The 19847-nt window shown below is 41.0% G+C and overlaps 1 protein-coding gene across 1 annotated transcript in view; it reads right to left on the reverse strand.

Annotated features, from left to right (window-relative positions):
* TEK (TEK receptor tyrosine kinase) overlaps window positions 1-19847 on the reverse strand; it is a 244804-nt gene that overhangs the window by 65640 nt on the left and 159317 nt on the right. The window contains exons 10-12 of the mRNA XM_077249274.1: window positions 8591-8752; window positions 7742-7882; window positions 6194-6481 (exon numbers count right to left, since the gene is read on the reverse strand). Of these exons, the coding sequence (XP_077105389.1) occupies window positions 6194-6481; window positions 7742-7882; window positions 8591-8752 (591 nt within the window). The remainder of the gene's footprint in view (window positions 1-6193; window positions 6482-7741; window positions 7883-8590; window positions 8753-19847) is intronic.

The following is a 19847-nucleotide window of genomic DNA, read 5'->3' on the forward strand; positions in this document are numbered from 1 at the left end:
GCACAAAATACAGTTTTTAAATTAATTTATTATTAAGGGAAAAAGAAATCTAAACCTACAGGGCCCTGTGTGAAAAATGGATTGCCCCCTAAACCTAATAACTGGTTGGGCCATCCTTAGCAGCAACAACTGCAATCAAACATTTACGATAACTGGCAATGAGTCTTTTAGGCCATGTTCACACGCTGCGGTTTTTACCGCGGAACCGCCGCGATTTTAATGCTGCGGGTCCGCAGCAGTTTCCATAGCGTTTACATTAACATGTAAACCCTATGGAAACCGCAAACCGCAGTGCACATGCTGCGGGAAAAACCGCGCAGAAACGCAGCGGTTTACAACCCGCAGCATGTCACTTCTTTGTGCAGAATCGCTGCGATTCTGCACCCATAGGAATGCATTGAACCGCTTACTTCCCGCATGGGGCTGTGCCCACGTTGCGGGAAGTAAGCGGATAATGTGCGGGTGGTACCCGGGGTGGAGGAGAGGAGACTCTCCTCCAGGCCCTGGGAACCATAAAATAGTGTAAAAAAAAGAATTAAAATAAAAAATGAAGCTATACTCACCTCTCAGCGCTGCCCGCGGCCGTCCGGTCTCAGTTGCTGTGCCGAACAGGACCTGTGGTGACGTCGCGGTCACATGACCGTGATGACGCCGCGGTCACATGACCGTGACGTCACGAAGGTCCTTGTCGGCACAGCCGCTTGCAGCGCCGGGGAGATCGCGACGTCAGAGGGTGAGTATAGCCAATTTTTATTATTTTTTACATTACTATTGATGCTGCATATTGCTGCATATGCAGCATCAATAGTACAGCAGTAATCCCGCAGCGGAAACCGCGGAACAAACCGCGATAAATCTGCAGGGATAACCACAGCGGTTTTGCCCTGCAGATTTTCAATTCCGCTGCGGGATTAACCCGCAGAGGAACCCGCAGCGTGTGAACATGGCCTTATAGTGCACTGGAGGATTTTGGCCGACTCATCTTTGCAGAATTGTTGTAATTCAGCCACATTGGAGGGTATTCGAGCATCTACCGCCTGTTTATGGTCATGCCACAACATCTCAATCTGATTAAGGTCAGGACTTTGACTAGGCCACTCTAAAGTCTTAATTTTGTTTTTCTTAAACCGTTCAGAGGTGGACTTGCTGCTGCATAACCCAAGCGCTCTTTAATTGAGGTCATGAACAGATAGCCGGACATTCTCCTTTGGATTTTTTTGTAAACAGCAGAATTCATGATCCCATTTACTACAGCAAGTCTTCCAGGTCCAGAAGCAGCAAAACAGCCCTAGACCATCACACCACCACCACCACCACCATATTTTACTGTTGGTATGATGTTCCTTTTCTGAAATACTGTGCTATTTCTATACCAGCTGTAATGTGACAAACATCTTCCAAAAAGTTCAACTTTTGTCTCTTCAGTCCATAAAATATTCTCCCAAAAGTCTTGGGGATCATTAAAATGTTTTCTGGCAAAACTGAGACAAGCCTTTATGTTCTTATTGCCCAGCAGTGTTTTTTTGTCTTGGAACTCTGCCATGCAGGCCATTTTTGCACAGTCTCTTTCTTATGGTGGAGTCAAGTATACTGACCTTAACTGAGGCAAGTGAGGCCTGCAGTTCTTTGGATGTTGTTGTGGGTTCTTTTGTGATCTCTTGGATGAGTCATTGCTGCGCTCGTGGGGTAATTTGGTCTGCCACACACTCCTGGGAAGGTTCACCACTGTTTCATGTTTTTTGCCATTTGTGGATAATAGCTCTCACTGTGATTTGCTAGAGTCACAATCTATAAATATAATTGTCTAAGGGTTTTTCTGTCTGTCTGTCTGTCCTGGAAATCCCGCGTCTCTGATTGGTCGAGGCCGCCGGGCCTCGACCAATCAACGACGGGCACAGTATCGATGTAGATGTCATAATGGTTGCCATGGCGACGATGATGTCATAAAGGTTGCCTCGACCAATCAGCGACGGGCACAGTCTGCCGCGAATTCTGGAATCATCATTGTCCATATACTACGGGGACATGCATATTCTAGAATACCCGATGCGTTAGAATCGGGCCACAATCTAGTGCTTTATAAATGTCTTTATTACCTTTTCCAGACTACTAGTTTTCAATTACTTTTTTTTCATTTGTTCCAGAATTTATTTAGATCACAGCATGATGTATAGCTTTTGAGGATCTTTTGGTCTACTTCACAGGCAGGTCCCATTTAAGTGATTTCTTGAACAGGTGTGGCAATGATAAGGCCTGGGTGTGGTTAGGGAATTTGAACTTAGTTTCACAAAGGTAAGATAAACCAAATTAATTTATGTTTTCAGGGGACGGGGGGCAATCACTTTTTCACACAGGGCCCTGTAGGTTTGGAATTATTTTTACCTTATTAATAATAAAGACCTTAATTTAAAAACTGCATTTTGTGTGTACATGTGTTATCTTTGTCTAATATTTAAACTTGTTTGGTGATCTAAAACATTTATGTTTGACAAACATGCAAAAGAATAGGAAATCAGAAAGGAGGCAAACACTGTAGATCTCCAGATCTTTCAGGTTTCGGGACTGTCGCTAGGCAATATTGAGTTCCAGCTCCGTCTAAAGTTTTTCTATTGGGAGACTGGCTAGGACCTTTTCACTGAAGGACCTTGTAATCCTTCTTCTGGAGCCACTCCGTTGTTACCCTGGATGTGTTTTTCGGATTATGCTGGAAGATCCATCTTCAATGCTCTTACTGAGGGAAGGAGGTTGTTGGCCAAAATCGCACGATACTTGACCTCATCCATCCTCTCTTTAATTTGGTGCAGTCGTCCAGTCCCGTTTGCAGAAAAGCAACCTCAAAGTATGATGTTTCCCCCACCATGCTTCACGAGTGGGATGGTATTGTTGGGGTTGTACTCATCCTTCTTCTTCCTACAAACACGGTGAGTGGGGTTGATACGAAAAAGTTATATTTTAGTCTCATCTGACTACATGATCTTCTCCCATGCCGCCTCGAGATCATCCAGATGGTCATTGGCGAACTTCAAATGGGCCAGGACATGTGCTGGCATGAGCAGGTGGAACCTTGATAGCCCTGCAGGATTTTGATCCATGACGGCATAATGTGTAACTAACAGTAATGTTTGAGACTGTGGTCTCAGCTCTCTTCAGGTCATTGACCAGGTCCTCCCATGAAATTCTGGACTGTTTCCTGACCTTTCTCAGAATCATCCTTATTCCATGAGGCAAGATCTTGCATTGAGCCCCAGACCAAGGAAGATGACAGTCATCTTGCGTTTCTTTCCTTTTCTAATAATTGTGCCTACATTTGTTACCTGCTCACCAAGTTGCTTGCCTATTCTCCTGTAGCCCATCACAGCCTTGTGCAGGTCTACAATTTTATCTCTGGTGTCCTTAGACAGCTCTTTGGTCTAGCCATGGTGGAGAGGTTGGAGTATGATTGATTGAGCGCGTGGCCAGACAATTTTTATACAGGTAACGAGTTCAAACAGCTGCTATTAATACAGGTAATTAGTGCAAAGTAGGAGAGCTTCTTAAAGAAAAACTGACAGGTTTGTCGAGCCAGAATTCTTGCTGGTTGGTAGGTGATCAAATACAAGTGCTTCTCACTAAATTAGAATATCATCAAAAAGTAAATTTATTTCAGTTCTTCAATCCAAAAAGTGAAACTCATATAGTATATAGAGTCATTACAAAGAGAGTGATCTATTTCAAGTGTTTATTTCTGTTAATTTTGATGATTATGGCTTACAGCTAATGAAAACCCAGAAGTCATTATCTCAGTAAATTAGAATACTTTATGACACCAGGTTGAAAAGTGATTTTAAAATCTGAAATGTTGGCCTACTGAAATGTATGTTCAGTAAATGCACTCAATACTTGGTCGGGGCTTCTTTTGCATCAATTACTGCATCAATGCAGCGTGGCATGGAGATGATCAGCCTTTGACACTGCTGATGTGTTATGGAAGCCCAGGTTGCTTTGATAGCAGCATTCAGCTCATCTTCATTGTTAGGTCTGGTGTCTCTCATCTCCCTCTTGACAGTACCCCATAGATTCTCTATGGGGTAAGGTCAGGCGAGTTTGCTGGCCAATAAAGCACAGTGATACTTTTGTTTTTAAACAAGGTATTGGTACTTTTTGCAGTATGGACAGGTGCCAAGACCTGCTGAAGAATGAAATTTCCATCTCCTAAAAGCTTGTCAGCAGGGTAAGCATGAAGTGCTCTAAAATTTCCTGGTAGATGGCTGCACTGACTTTCGTCTTGATAAAACACAGTTGACCTACACCAGCAGATGACATGGCTCCCCGAAGCATCACTGATTGTGGAAACTTCATACTAGACCTCAAGCAGCTTGGATTGTGTGCCTCTCCACTCTTCCTCCAGACTCTGGGTCCTTGATTTCCAAATGAAATGCAAAATTTACTTTCATATGAAAACAACACCTTGGACCACTGAGCAACAGTACAATTCTTTTTCTCCTTGGCCCAGGTAAAATGCTTTTGGCGTTGTCTATTGGTCATGAGTGGCTTGACACAAGGAATGCGACACTTTTAGCCCTGGATACATCTGTGTGTGGTGGCTCCTGAAGCAATGACTCCAGCAGCAGTCCACTCCTTGTGAATCTCCACCAAATTTTTGAATGGTCTTTTCTTAACAATCCTTTCAAGTCTGCAGTTATCCCAGTTGCTTGTGCACCATTTTCTACCACGCTTTTTCTTCCACTCAATTTTCCATTAATATGCTTGGATACAGCACTTTGTGAGCAGCCAGCTTCTTTAGCAATGACCTTTTGTGGCTTACCCTCCTTGTGGAGTGTGTCACTGACTGCCTTCTGGAAATCTGTCAAGTCAACAGTCTTCCCCATGATTGTGGAGCCTACTGAAACAGACTAAGGGCCCTTTTTAAATGCTTAGGAAGCCTTTGCAGGTGTTTTTTTGATAATTATTATAATTTACTGAGATAATGACTTTTGGGTTTTCATTGGCTGTAAGCCATAATCATCAACATTAACATAAATAAACACTTGAAATAGATCACTGTTTGTAATGAATCTATATAGTATATGAGTTTCACTTTTTATTGAAAAACTTAAATAAATTAATATTTTGATGATATTCTAATTTAGTGAGAAGCACTTGTATTTATTTCATGCAATAAAATGCAGTTTAATTATGTAAAAATCAAACAATGTGATTTCCAGATTTTACTTTTAGATTCTGTGTCTCACAGGTGAAGTATACCTACGATAAAAATTACAGACCTCTCCATTCTTTGTAGGTAGGAAAACTTGCAAAATAGGTAGTGTTTCAAATACTTATTTTCCTAACTGTCTATGCTCACCTGTTTTGTTTTTTCCTTTGTGGGTCAGTTTAACGATTCCAGATTTTTTCAGCTGATTCTTAGGCTATGTGCACACGCTCAGGATTTCTTGCAGAAAATTCCTGAGAAAAACCTGAAATTTTCTGCAAGAAATCTGCATGCGTTTTTGCCACGTTTTTGCTGCTTTTTTTCCGGACATTTCCCAATGCATTTTATAGTGGGAAATCCACAGAAAAATGCAAAATTAATGAACATGCTGCGTTTTTTACCGCGATGCGTTTTTTTCGCTGAAAAAAAACGCATCATGTGCACAAAAATTGCGGAATTCATTCTAAATGATGGGATGCATATTGTATGCTTTTTTGTGGTTTTATAGCGTTTTTATCGTGAAAAAAATGCAAAAAATCAGCAACGTGTGCACCCAGCCTAAATGTGCAACTTTGAACATTTGGTGCATATCCACGCTAGTTTCCCCCTCCGTGTGTGTTTTTAGTGCATCAGTTTTTTTGCACAATTTTTGCAACATTTTGCAAAAAGTGTGACTTTTTTGCACTAAAGGTGTGACTTTTTTGCGCTAAAGGTTGCAAAAGCAGTTCAAGACAGAAAAAAGGCCATTTTTGACTTTGCGCAAAGTTTGCGCTATTTTGAAAAATTTGACACAAAACCGGCATCTAATTCCACGAGACAAAAAGGAAAGTGACTTGAAACAAATCGCAATTTATGAATCGGTGCCTTTGTAACCAGAAGTCTAGCATACTGATAAAGAGATTTGTTGAAATAATCCTGATTACCAAAAAAAAAGGTTCATCTCAAGCTTCAAAATATTCTGCTCCGAATGTAATGATGAGTTCCCCAGACATTTGTACTTACGATCACTGTATGTCCATGCAAACATTGGTTGACTCCATTCTCCCTGTGACTTGGTATTCACTCTTACTTTGCACTGGTATAATGTCTTTGGCTTGAGGTTATCTATCATACATCCGGTACAATTTCCTGGGGTTGTTTTGTAAATAGCTCTTTCTAAAGCATTTGTACTGCAGCACTCTGCTTCATACACATGTTCTTCCTCGGAATATTCTTCATTTGCCAACCAAGTCAAGTTAAGAGATGTCTGACTGCTAGGTGTCAAAGTGATCACTTTAGGGGGAGGAAGACCTAGAAAATGTCAGGCAATAGGCAATAGTTAACATTGTTATCACTAAGCTATAACAGTATATTCCTGTTTTATTTCTACTTAGTTGCAATTGAGATTTTTAACATTATAAGAGTCTGTTCATCTGACAATCATACCTTATCCATCAATTTTAAGGAGATTAAAGTGTTATTCTAGATAAAGCCCTGCATAAAAAAAGATGACAAATAATGTCTACTTACCTAATAACAACGCAAATTGTCTCTTCAGAGAGGAAGAGAACTAGAATTCTAGTGCCACCTATTGTAAGTAGCAATCCTAAAAGTCAATGCCGATGAGCCGTGCCACATGACTTAGGATAAAATGCAAACCAGAATCTAAATTTATAGACACTGTGTTTGGGGGTACTGCCCCTCATCAGTGCAAAGTGTCTGATCTGGTTTGGCTGGATGAGAGGCGTCGGTCCGTTATCCAAGGGGTACCATTTCTCCTTGTGGAGAGTGACATCTCAAGCCTGAGACTTTTATGCCTTGCAATGCTCCTCTGGGAAATTAAATATGCAAATTGTCTCTTCAGAGAAGAAGAGGACTAGAACTCTAGTACCACCTATTCAGGATTACTACTCTCTGCAAGGAGAAACATTATCCCTTGGATACCAGGAAAGACCAAATTCTCATCAATCAGGTAATGGAGTGAGAAAACAGATTTCCTATACTAGACCTATGTCACCATGACTAACGATGTACTTCTGTTAGGGTATGTGCACATGATGTCTTTTTCAGCTGGACTTCGGCTGGAATCCACCTGAAAAATCACTGCAAAGCCGCCTCAAAAATGTAAAAATTACATTGCTGTGCCCCTGTTCAGTCTTTTGTTACTTCTTTTAACCACTTCAGGGTTCTGACACAACTTCATGGCAGACCACCAACTTTTTCCTGAAAATGCTTAAGACTTAGCAGATACATCGGCATCTTAAAGATGCCATGTGCACATGCCCTTAGAAGGTATTAGACTAGAAAGTTTGAAAATAGAAAAAAAATGCCCATGCTGAAAAGTTACAGTCATCTGATGGCAGTGCATGAAAAATGAACCTTGAATGGTGGGAGGTTCCTGTGGGCTGTAATAATAATGCACTCATACAATGCAACAAAAAGACACTGGATTAATGAGACGCTATGGTTAAATAGCGACGGTACAAACGCAGCAATATTCATATTTTTTATTAATTAGTGCAATTTCATATTAAATTAGACCAACCATCTTGCCAATTACTAGTACATTACCAAATGCCTCTGTGGTAAAGACACTTTCTGGACCTGGATGTCCCACTCCTCCATCTCCTTTGCGTCCCAACTGAACACAAACCTTATATTCTGTCTTTGGTTCCAAATTTTCGAGTTTCACAATTTTGTAAGTCACAGGAACTGAAAATTAATTATGCAATAGTAAATGATAATGTTTTATTTTTCTCTCAATTGGTAATTATTATGGTAACCTTGATGTCATGTCTCCAAACACTCTTTTAGGCTAAGTCCACACGACTGTTTAAGAAAAAATGGATGCTTTTTCAACTTTGTTGTCATCCATATGCCAGCTATATGCCATCTCTATTCCTTCTGTATGCCGTCTGTATGCCACCTGTATAGCATTTGTTTTTCTATATCAGCAGTGAATAAAATTGACAATACAGTGTCCTGTGTTAAGAATACCAATGTATCCGTAAAAATTGGAGACTGAGTTATATGGGATCCAAATTTTTGGGCACAACCATAGACTTGAATAAGCATTTTTAGTGCTCGGAGATTTAGTTTTTGTCGACCGAAGCTGCATGATTTACGGCTGCTAGCCAGCCTGAGTACATGTGGGGGTTGCCTGGTTGCTAGGCAATCCCCACATGTATTCAAGCTGTCCAGAACCCGTAAATCATGCAGCTTTGGTCGACAAAAACTAAATCTCCGAGCACTAACAAATATTTGGAGACCACCCGAGCGTGCTTGGGAAAACCCGAACAACGAGTATACTCGCTCATAACTAGTATCTACGTAAGAGCATTTAGTTAATTCATGTTTTATCTTTATTATGTATTATTTGATATAAAACAGCACAATACGTTTGGCTAAATATCTTCTTACCACTTAGGCTACTCCATCCAGTTGATTTTTTTGAAGGTTTGTATAATACAGTTGTGGTTACAATGGGACCATCTCCACCATAAGAATCAGTGTTAACGTGTATATGAAGGTAGTTGGGTCCACTTTTATTCAACATTGGACCATACTTGGGATATGGGGCCACTGAAAATTGAAAAAAGAAACTTATGAAAAAAAAACAGCTTACATCAGTAGTTTACAGGTTGAATGACTGTATGCAATATTTCAGAGCAGCCATGTTTAAATTTATGATGATAAATGGTGTCCTGTTCCTATAAAACAACAGATTGTTAAAGAGAATATGGATGTCAGTCCTGTGCTGTCAGAGATCATGCAGAATTCTGCATTTACAGTCTGAACAGCCACTGATGAATAATTAATACAAGACGAGCCTGTATTACATTATTATTGCAGTTATTATTGCAGTGTATAGTAGAAGTGATCAGACAATCACAGATTCAAGTTCCGTAAGATGACTAAAAAATAAAACATGTAAGAAAAAAGTTATTAAAAAATCTAAAAAAATAAATTTTTAAATTTAAATCACCCCTCTTCTCCCTCATTAAAAATGAAGAAATAACAGTGGCATGTAAAAGTTAGTGTTATTGTTAGCAGTTAAGCAAGTTGAAAATTAAATGATCTCTAAAAGGCTCCCAGCACAGTAACCCTTAAATGCTGTGATCAAACTCGATTGCAGCATTTGAGGAGCAGGCAGAGGGAAGAAAACCCATCTGCCCCTGGATCGGAGACCCCGTGGGTCCTGATTGTTGCCATGGTCACCTGATGTCACCTTGATGAACACCGGGTCACCAGAGCTAGCAAAGTTGCTTGAGCATGCTCAGAGCATGATGAAGCAAGTTTGCATATCATAGGGATCATCCTGCAAAAAATGTTCCGTAGGGTGACAAAGTAAAAAAAGTGAAAACAAATTTGTAAAAAAAAAAATTATATATATATATATATATATATATATATATATATATATATATATATATATATATATATTACAAATATATTGTACCCATAAATAAATATTTATCGCCGCATCTGAAATGACCTGACCTACAAAACTGTCCCAGTGGTTAACCCCTTTAGTGAGTGCTGTAAAAAAATAAAAATAAGAAACAAGGTAAAAAACAATGCTTTTTAATCATACTGCTGATGCTGAACAAAAAGTGGAATAAAACGCGATTAAAAAGACAACTACAAACATGGTACTGATGAAAATGTCATATTGTCCCACAAAAAAACAAGCTATCATACAGCTCCATTAGCGGAAAAACAATAAAGTTATAGCTCTTATTTTTTCTATAAAATAGTTTTTATTCTGTAAAAGCGACAAAACAAAAAAAGTATATAAATGTGGTATTGTAATTGTATCGACCCGAACAAAATAGCTGCCTCATAAATTTTACCACACGACTAGTGTTGAGCGATACCGTCCGATACTTGAAAGTATCGGTATCGGAAAGTATCGGCCGATACCGGCAAAGTATCGGATCCAATCCGATACCGATACCCGATACCAATACAAGTCAATGGGACTCATGTATCGGACGGTATCCCTGATGGTTCCCAGGGTCTGAAGGAGAGGAAACTCTCCTTCAGGCCCTGGGAACCATATAAATGTGTAAAAGAAAGAATTAAAATAAAAAATATCGCTATACTCACCTCTCCGACGCAGCCGGGACCTCAGCGAGGGAACCGGCAGCGTTGTTTGTTTAAAATTCGCGCTTTTACTTGGTTACGTGAAGTCCCGGCTTGTGATTGGTCAGGGCGGCCATGTTGCCGGGACGCGGACCAATCACAGCAAGCCGTGACGAAATTACGTCACGGCTTGCTGTGATTGGTCCGCGTCCCGGCAACATGGCCGCCATTAACCAATCACAAGCCGTGACGTCACGGGAGGCTGGACTTGCGCGTTTTTTAAAAAGCGCGCGTGTCCAGCCTCCAGTGACGTCCCGGCTTATGATTGGTCAGGGCGGCCATGTTGCCGGGATGCGGACCAATCACAGCAAGCCGTGACGAAATTACGTCACGGCTTGCTGTGATTGGTCCGCGTCCCGGCAACATGGCCGCCATTAACCAATCACAAGCCGTGACGTCACGGGAGGCTGGACTTGCGCGTTTTTTAAAAAGCGCGCGTGTCCAGCCTCCAGTGACGTCCCGGCTTATGATTGGTCAGGGCGGCCATGTTGCCGGGACGCGGACCAATCACAGCAAGCCGTGACGAAATTACGTCACGGCTTGCTGTGATTGGTCCGCGTCCCGGCAACATGGCCGCCATTAACCAATCACAAGCCGTGACGTCACGGGAGGCTGGACACGCGCGCTTTTTAAAAAACGCGCAAGTCCAGCCTCCCGTGACGTCACGGCTTGTGATTGGTTAATGGCGGCCATGTTGCCGGGACGCGGACCAATCACAGCAAGCCGTGACGTAATTTCGTCACGGCTTGCTGTGATTGGTCCGCGTCCCGGCAACATGGCCGCCCTGACCAATCACAAGCCGGGAATTCACGTAACCAAGTAAAAGCGCAAATTTTAAACAAACAACGCTGCCGGTTCCTTCGCTGAGGTCCAGGCTGCGTCAGACAGGTGAGTATAGCGATATTTTTTATTTTAATTCTTTCTTTTACACATTTTTAAATTAATGTTGTTTCGATACCGATACCCGATATCACAAAAATATCGGATCTCGGTATCGGAAATTCCGATACAGCAAGTATCGGCCGATACCCGATACTTGCAGTATCGGAATGCTCAACACTACACACGACATTAAAAAAACAATTCCTGAATTGCTGGTTGTTGTACATTCCGCCTACCAAAAATCGGAATAGAAAGCAATCAAAAAATGTCATGTGCCCGAAAATGATACCAATAAAAATGTCAACTTGTCAAATAAACAAACGATTTTGCAATTTTCAAACTTTGAATTGTTGTACCCTTAACTCAGAGAGATGGTCACATAAAATAGTTCACAAATAACATTTCCCACATGTCTACTTTACATCAGCACAATTTTTAAAACAACATTTTTTTTCTTAGAAAGTTATAACGGTTAAAAGATGAATAGTGATATCTAATTTTTCCAACAAAATTTAAAAACCATTTTTGTCAGAGACCACCTCACATTTGTAGTGACTTTGAGGGGTTTATATGACAGAAAATACCCAAAAGTGACACCATTCTAAAAACTGCACCCTTCAAGGTGCCCAAAACCCCATTTAGGTGCTTCACCGTAATTTTCGAAATGTGAGGAAAAAAATGAACATTTTACTTTTTTCACAATATTTTTACTTTAGACCCTATTTTTTTTTATTTTCACAAGGGTAACAGGAAAAAGTGGACCCCAAAATTTGTTGTGCAATTTCTCCTCAGCATGCCGATACCTCATGAAAACACTGTTTGGGCACACAGAAGAGCTCTGAAGGGAAGGAGCGCCATTTTGACTTTTTGAATGCAAAATTTACTGGAAGAATTAAAGAATACGTCATGTTTGGAGAGCCCTTGATGTGCCTAAACAGTGGAAACACCCCCTCAATAAACTAGACCCCTCAAGAAATGTATTTTAATGTGTGGTGAGCACATTGAACCCCCCAGGTGCTTCACATAAGTTTATAACTTTGAGCCGTGAAAATAAAAGAATCACATTTAAACTACATAAATATTTTTATTAGCTCCATTTTTTTATTTCCACAAGGGTAACAGGAGAAATTGCACCATTCAATTTATTGTGCAATTTGTCCTGAGTACGCCGATATCCCCTTTTTGGGGGAATACTACTTTTGAGGCACAGTGCAAAGCTCAGAAGGGAAGAAGCGCAGTATTGGAGTTCAGATTTTGCTGGACTGGTTTGAGGGTGCCATGTCACATTGACAGAGCCCCTGATGTGCCAGACCAACAGAAACCATATGTGAACTCATTTTATAAACTACACCTCTCAATGAATTAATCTCGGGGTACAGTGATCATATTGACACCACATGTGCCTCACAGAATTTTAGGCCATTGAGCGGTGAAGCAAAAAGTAATTATATATTTTACCAATTTTTAATTTTAAAAGTTTTTAATTTTTCTGAGGGCTAATAGGAGAAACAAACTGAGGTCCATTTTTCTCTAAGTGTGTCAATACCCTGCATGTAATTTGGAAATACTTTTCAGGCACAGTGCAAAGTTCCGAATGGAAGGAGCGCCATATTATAGTGCAGATTTTACTGTTATGGTTTGCAGGTGCCATGACCCACTGGGAGAGCCCCTGAGGTGCCAGAACAGCAGAACCCCCCCCATATGTGACCCCATTTTACAAACTACACCTCTCAATGAATTCATCTAGGGGTGCAGTGATCATATTGACGCCACGGGTATGTCACAGAATTTTATACCATTGTACAATGAAGAAAAAATAATTACATTTTTACCACCACAATTTTGTTTTAGCTCCAGATTTTATATTTTCACATAAGAAGTGGGTAAAAATTGCATCATAATATGTCACAAAATTTCTACTGAATGTGCTAATACCCCATATGTGGCAGTGCAGTACTGCTTAGCCATACGGAGAGACTCGGGAGGGACTAAGCGCAGATTTTCTTAGAATGGTTTGAGGACTCCATATACAGAGTCCCTAATTGCTAATTGAGCAAAATCCTTCACTCAATTGACCCCATTTTGTTAATTACACCCCTTTGGAAATTTATCTACAGGTGTAGTGCAGATTTTTACTCCATGGGGGTTTTCCAGAAACAAGCAGCATTGAATGTTGCCAAGTGAAAATTGCAAACTGCCGTGGTAGTGACCAGTACGCTGTAGTGGCCAGTATAGTGTAATCACCAGTATGTTATGCCCAGCCTGTGTTTCAGGACGCATGCAACCATAAGTTAGGCGGGCTCTCATAGCTTCAGAAATGCCAAACATGTGGACGCTATATGTGGTTTAGGCACACTGGGGCTCAGAAGGGAGGGGGCATTTGGATTTTGGAGCAGAGAATTTGTGGAATTTCTTTTAGAGGGTGAGGAACCATTTAGCTTTTCCAGAGCATTTGTACTACCTAAATGTGGAATCCTCCTTTATTTACGTTAACATATCACAGACCTGAGTGGGAACTTGCTTTTTTTGTGGATTGAGTTGAAGATTTTATTGGGAGCATTTTACATAACGTTTGGGATCACATTTAATCGGCGCTCTACGCTGAGCACTTACTTTGTGGTTTCCATCTAAATCTCTGAATGACATGATTCAGATGAAACCAAAGAGGGATCCATTCACTAAAATGAGGCAGCAGAGTTACTACGGACCGTCTGGCCTCTGTTAATTGGTGTCCTTCTTTTCAGAAGTGCACATAACTGTGGCTGACGGCACTTTTATGCAATCCTAAAAAGACTGACACCACCGGATTACAGGTCAGAAGGTGTACACAGTGCCTCCATCTGCCTCATTATATACTACTTCGGCCCAGGGTTCCATCTGAATCATTTATTTCAGAGATTTACACGGAAACCCTGGTGTAAGCACTCAGTGCAGAGCGCAGGATAAATGTGCGCCGAGCTTTACTGCGCTCTTTGGGAGGCAGAATGAAAAAATCAACATCAGGTGAAGAATTGGTTTAATTTATTTTTTACGCCATTCCTTGTGCTATACCTATAAGTGATTAGGCAACTTTATTCTTCAGGTTGGTGTGATTACAGCGATACCAAATTTATATCGGGTTTTTATGCTTGGCTGCTGACACACATTAAAAGACGCTTTTTATCGCAAAAACTAGTTTTTTGCATCACCATGTTTTGAGAGCTATAAGTTATCCATAGTTTGGCCACAGAGTCATGTGAGGGTTTGTTTTTTTGTGGGACGAGTTGACGTTTTTATTGGTATCACTTTCTATTCCGATTTTTGGCAGGCAAAATGAACAAAAAACAGCAATTCAGGAATTTTTTTGAGGGGGAGGTGTTTATGTCATTCCGCATGTGTTAAAATTGATAAGGCAGTTTTATTTTGGGGGGGTTAGTTATGTTATGTTTTGGCACTTTTACACAATAAAAACTTTTATATAAAAAAATATTTTTGCATCACTTTATTCTGTGAGTTATCACTTTTTTATTTTTCTGCTGAGGGAGCTGTATGGTGGCTTGATTTTTGCGGGACAAGATGACATTTTCAGTGGTACCATGCTTATTTACAGTGGGTACGGAAAGTATTCATACTATTTTAAATTTTTCACTCTTTGTTTCATTGCAGCCATTTGGTTTATTCAAAAAAGTTCATTTTTTCTCATTAATGCACACTCTGCACTCTATCTTGACTGAAAAAAAGAGGCAATTTGCATATGAAAAAAAATGTGATTTTTGCAAATTTATTAAAAAAGAAAAACTGAAATATCACATGGTCATAAGTATTCAGACCCATTGCTCAGTATTGAGTAGAAGCACCATTTTGAGCTAGTACAGCCATGAGTCTTCTTGTGAATGATGCAACAAGTTTTCACACCTGGATATGGGGATTCTCTGCCATTCTTCCTTGCAGACCCTCTCCAGTTCTGTCAGGCTCGATGGTATACGTTGGTGGATAGCCATTTTCAGGTCTCTCCAGAGATGCTCAATTGGGCTTAGGTCAGGGCTCTGGCTGGGCCAGTCAAGAATGGTCACAGAGATTTTCTGAAGTGACTCCTTTGTTATTTTATTGAGGTCCAGAGAACTCTGGAAGAGGTTTTTATCCAGGATATCTCTGTACTTGGCCACATTCATGTTTCCTCCAATGACAACCAGTCATCCTGTCCCTGCAGATGAAAAACACCCCATAGCATGATGCTGCCACCATGTTTCTCTGTTGGGATTGTATTGGGCAGGTGATGAGCAGTGCCTGGTTTTCTCCACACATAATGCTTAGAATTATCACCAAAAACGTCTATCTTTGTCTCATCAGACCAGAGAATCTTATTTCTCATAGTCTGGGAGTCCTTCATGTGTTTTTTAGCAAACTCTATGTCTCGTATGTCTTGAACTGAGGAGAGGCTTCCGTCCAGCCACTCTGCCATACAGGCCCAACTGGTGGAGGGCTGCAGTGATTGTTGACATTGTGGAACTTTTTCCCATCTCCCTACTGCATCTCTGAAGCTCAGCCACAGTGATCTTGGGATTCATCTTTACCTCTCTCACCAAGGTTCTTCTGCCATGATTGCTCAGTTTGGCTGGATGGTCAGGTCTAGGAAGAATTCTGGTGGTCCCAGACTTCTTCCATTTAAGGATTATGGAGGTCACTGTGCTCTTGGGAACCTTGAGTACTGCAGAAATTCTTTTATAACCTTGGCCAGATCTGTGCCTTGCCACAATTCTGTCTCTGAGCTCCTTGGCCAGTTCCTTTGACCTCATGATTCTCATTTGGTCTGACATGCACTGTGAGCTGTGAGGTCTTATATAGACAGGTGTGTGCCTCTCCAAATCAAGTCCTATCAGCTTAATTAAACACAGCCGGACTCCAATGAAGGAGTAGAACCGTCTCAAGGAGGATCACAAGGAAATGGACAGAATGTGACTTAAATATGAGAGTCTGAGCAAAGGGTCTGAATACTTATGACCATGTGATATTTCAGTTTTTCTTTTTATTAAATTTGCCAAAATTTCTACATTTCTGTTTTTTTTTCAGTCAAAATTGGGTGCAGAGAATACATTAATATGAAAAAAATTAACTTTGTTGAATTTACCAAATGGCTGCAATGAAACAAAGAGTGAAAAGTTTAAAGGGGTCTGAATACTTTCCGTACCCTCTGTCTATCTGACTTTTTGATCAGCAGTTTGATGATTAAGCATTGTTTTTTGCCTTGTTTTTTTATTTATTTTTTATGGTGCTCACTAAAGGGGTTAAATAGTAGGACAGTTTTATATGTCAAGTTGTTCCGGATGCGGCGATACCAAATATGTGTACTTTTTTGTTTATTTATTTTTTCATACAAATATTTATTTATGGTTACAATATCTTTTCATTTTATTCTTATTTTATTCTTATTCTTCTTCTTATTATTATTATTTTTATATTTTTACAATTGATTAAAAAAAGTTTACTTTTTTTTTACTTTTAGACTTTGATCTCACTATGTGACAATCATTTTTTGCAGACTGATCGCTTCTATAGCATGGGAATGCAGCAGCATCCCCATGCTGTAGAAACTGTCAGCTCTGCACTGACAGAGAAAGTTGCTGTTTATGCACTGCTCATGATCAAGCAGCTTTCCTAGCTCTGGTGACCTGGATGTCGTCATGACATCGGGTCACTATGGCAATGATCGAGACCCCGCGTCATGCTGCGGGATCTCTGATCCAAGGGCAGAGGGGCTGTCATCCCTCTGTCTGCTTCCAGAATGCTGCGATCACATTTGATTGCATCATTTAGGGGGTTAAAGTGCTGGGAGCAGTGTGTGACCACTCCTGGCACTTAGTGCCGGGTGTCAGCTGTCAGAATCAGCTGACACCTGGTGGTGATCGCTCACGCACAGCCTGTGTGCGAATACGATTGGACGTAATAATCCGTCCCGTGTCAGTATGGTCAAGGGCACAGGGACGTATTATTACTTCCAATGTCGGAAATAGATTAATAAGTGACTTCAGTTTGTGAACGTTATTGTGCTCTGAGCCACTTCTTGGGAGGATTTCTTAGCTGTTAAAATGCAGAAACTGGCAACATGCCTCACATCTGTGCCTGGACTTTATTGCTGCAGGATGGGTAGAACTTGCTGCCCAGTAAGCACTGGTGGATATTTTATTTCAGGGACATTTGTGGGAGTCCAGATCCTTGCATAACAGGATGCAGGGTTGTATGATGAAAATGGCATTGTGTAGAAGTTTGTCAGTTCCACAATCAACTGGGAAGTAATGTGAAAATAGTTGCAACCTCATTGTTTATGCCTAGAGTCACTATAAATTGGGGCACTTGATAGGAGGAAGATGATGAAAAATATTTTTCAATAATACGTAACTGCTTTTTTTTTTACATTAAATTCTGCGACTTTATTATTCGGGTTATGGAGTTTTTTAAGAAGTTTCAGAAGCAGTACTGCTTTTGAACAGTTTCTGTGTCACTGGCTGAATCATCTCACAATATAGCTGAACTTGCTGTATATTGTATATTTTATGAGCTGTTATACTGTCATGTATTATTTGACTATAAATGTAAAAAAAATCTGAGATTTGTAGTTTTTTTTAATTTTTATTTAGTCTAAGAACAAACTATAAGTGCGAACTGTCTTATAGTAGTGTTCAGCTACAAATACAAGCCTATAAATCAAGTCTGTAAAATACAATGTAACAGTATTGTGATCTAGCAAATTTCCTTCTCTCTTGCCACAAACCACAACTAACACAAATAGGGTAGACCAGAGTAGAGTTTAGGCCGCTATATGCATTTCATGCAGTAGTGATCGGCCTCATACAGCTTTAGAAACCATCACATTTTTTTCCAGTACCAAGCTGTAAACTCAGATGTGGCAGAAAGATTTTGGTGTTGGTTGTAGGGTGATTGTATTTTAAGTGATATTATAAACTAAGGTACATTAAAGAGTTATTCTCATGATCATTCATCACTGCTTCCCAGCCTCCTGACTTACTGCTTGCCTGGGCGGTGCACTCCTGAATGATTGACAGTTTAGACCATTGGCATCCTTCACCTGGTCCAAACTGTACACATTCTAATGCTGCACACAGAAGCAGCTTTGCTTCTGTAGCATCGGAGGAGTGCAGGGACACTGAAGTTGGCGGGATCCAGCAATCTGGCAAGCTTCAGATCAGCATTTGCAAGCTCTATAACAAAGAGCTTGTGAGTGCTGTGCTCCTTTGCTTAACTTAAAGGGGTGGTCCGGGTCTTTTTTTTTTAAATCTAACAGGCAGGTAGTTGCTTACATAGCCAACCACCTGCTTTGTCTATTGTACCCAGCCAAGGCACAGAGCCATCACTGTCCACTCCTGCCGGAGATTCAGCTGTTCCCTGTCAACAGAGCAGCACTTCTCCGGGGCTGCTCTGTCGATAGGGTGTGACTTCTGATGTTATGCTGATTGACAGCCGGCTATCCCAGTTAGAATGATGTCAGCAGATGTGAACAGAGCAGATTGGAAAAGAAAGCCACCACTCTGTCAACATGACATCAGCAGAAGCAGCTGAATCGCCAGCAGAAGCGGTTTGCGATTGCTCTGTGTTGGTGAAGAACAGCATCGAGCACAACAGGCAGGTATTTATCACCTACCTGCCTGTTAGTGCTTAGACACATCTTTTTTTCATTACAAAGTCCTGGATATCCCCTTCAAGCAACAAGCAATATGCAATAAAATGAATTAATTTAATAAGCTTTAAATAACATAGTTGCTTGTTTTTACAATCCCTTTACAATTTAAAGGGAACCTGTCACCCCCAAAATCAAAGGTGAGCTAAGCCCACCGCCATCAGGGGCTTATCTACAGCTTTCTTAAATGCTGTAGATAAGCCCCCGATGTAACCTGAAAGATGAGAAAAACAAGTTAGATTATACTCACCTGGGCGGTCCGATCCGATGGGCGTCACGGTCCGGTCCGGGGCCTCCCATCTTCTTATGATGACGTCCTCTTCTTGTCTTTACACTGGGAAAGGTCAGAGAGGCCCAGCGCCTGCGCACTGCAGTACTTTGCTCTGCTCTCAACAGGGCAGACACAGTACGCCTGCGCCGGAGCCGCAGCCTGAAGACCAGAAGAGGACGTCATCGTAAGAAGATGGGAGGCACCGGACTGCAACACCCATCGGACCGGACCGCAGCGGGAACGCCCCTGGGTGAGTATAATCTAACCTCTTTCTCCTCTTTCAGGATACATCGGGGCTTATCTACAGCATTCCAGAATGCTGTAGATAAGCCCCTGATGCCGGTGGGCTTAGCTCAAATTCCATTTTTGGGGTGACAGGTTCCCGTTAATCCTTTTCTGGTGATGAGGCAACCCCTTTAATGACCAATTTGGGAACTGATTTTGAGCATATAGAATATTTAAAGGGAACCTGTCACCCCGGTTTTTCATTCGGAGATAAAAATACCGCTACATAGGGCATGAGCTGTGCTTTACAAAAGTGTTTTTTTTCTACCCTGATTCCCCACCTAAGCTGCCGAAATTACTTACCAAAGTCGCCGTTTTCGCTTGTCAATCATGCTGGTCTGGTCATAGGGGCGTGGTGACAAAGCTGTTTCTTCCCCCAGATCTTGCTTAGGTTTCCGTTGGTGGCGTAGTGGTTTGCGACT

Source organism: Ranitomeya variabilis, chromosome 1 (genome assembly GCF_051348905.1).
Source record: "Ranitomeya variabilis isolate aRanVar5 chromosome 1, aRanVar5.hap1, whole genome shotgun sequence".
NCBI classification, from domain to species: Eukaryota; Metazoa; Chordata; class Amphibia; order Anura; family Dendrobatidae; genus Ranitomeya; species Ranitomeya variabilis.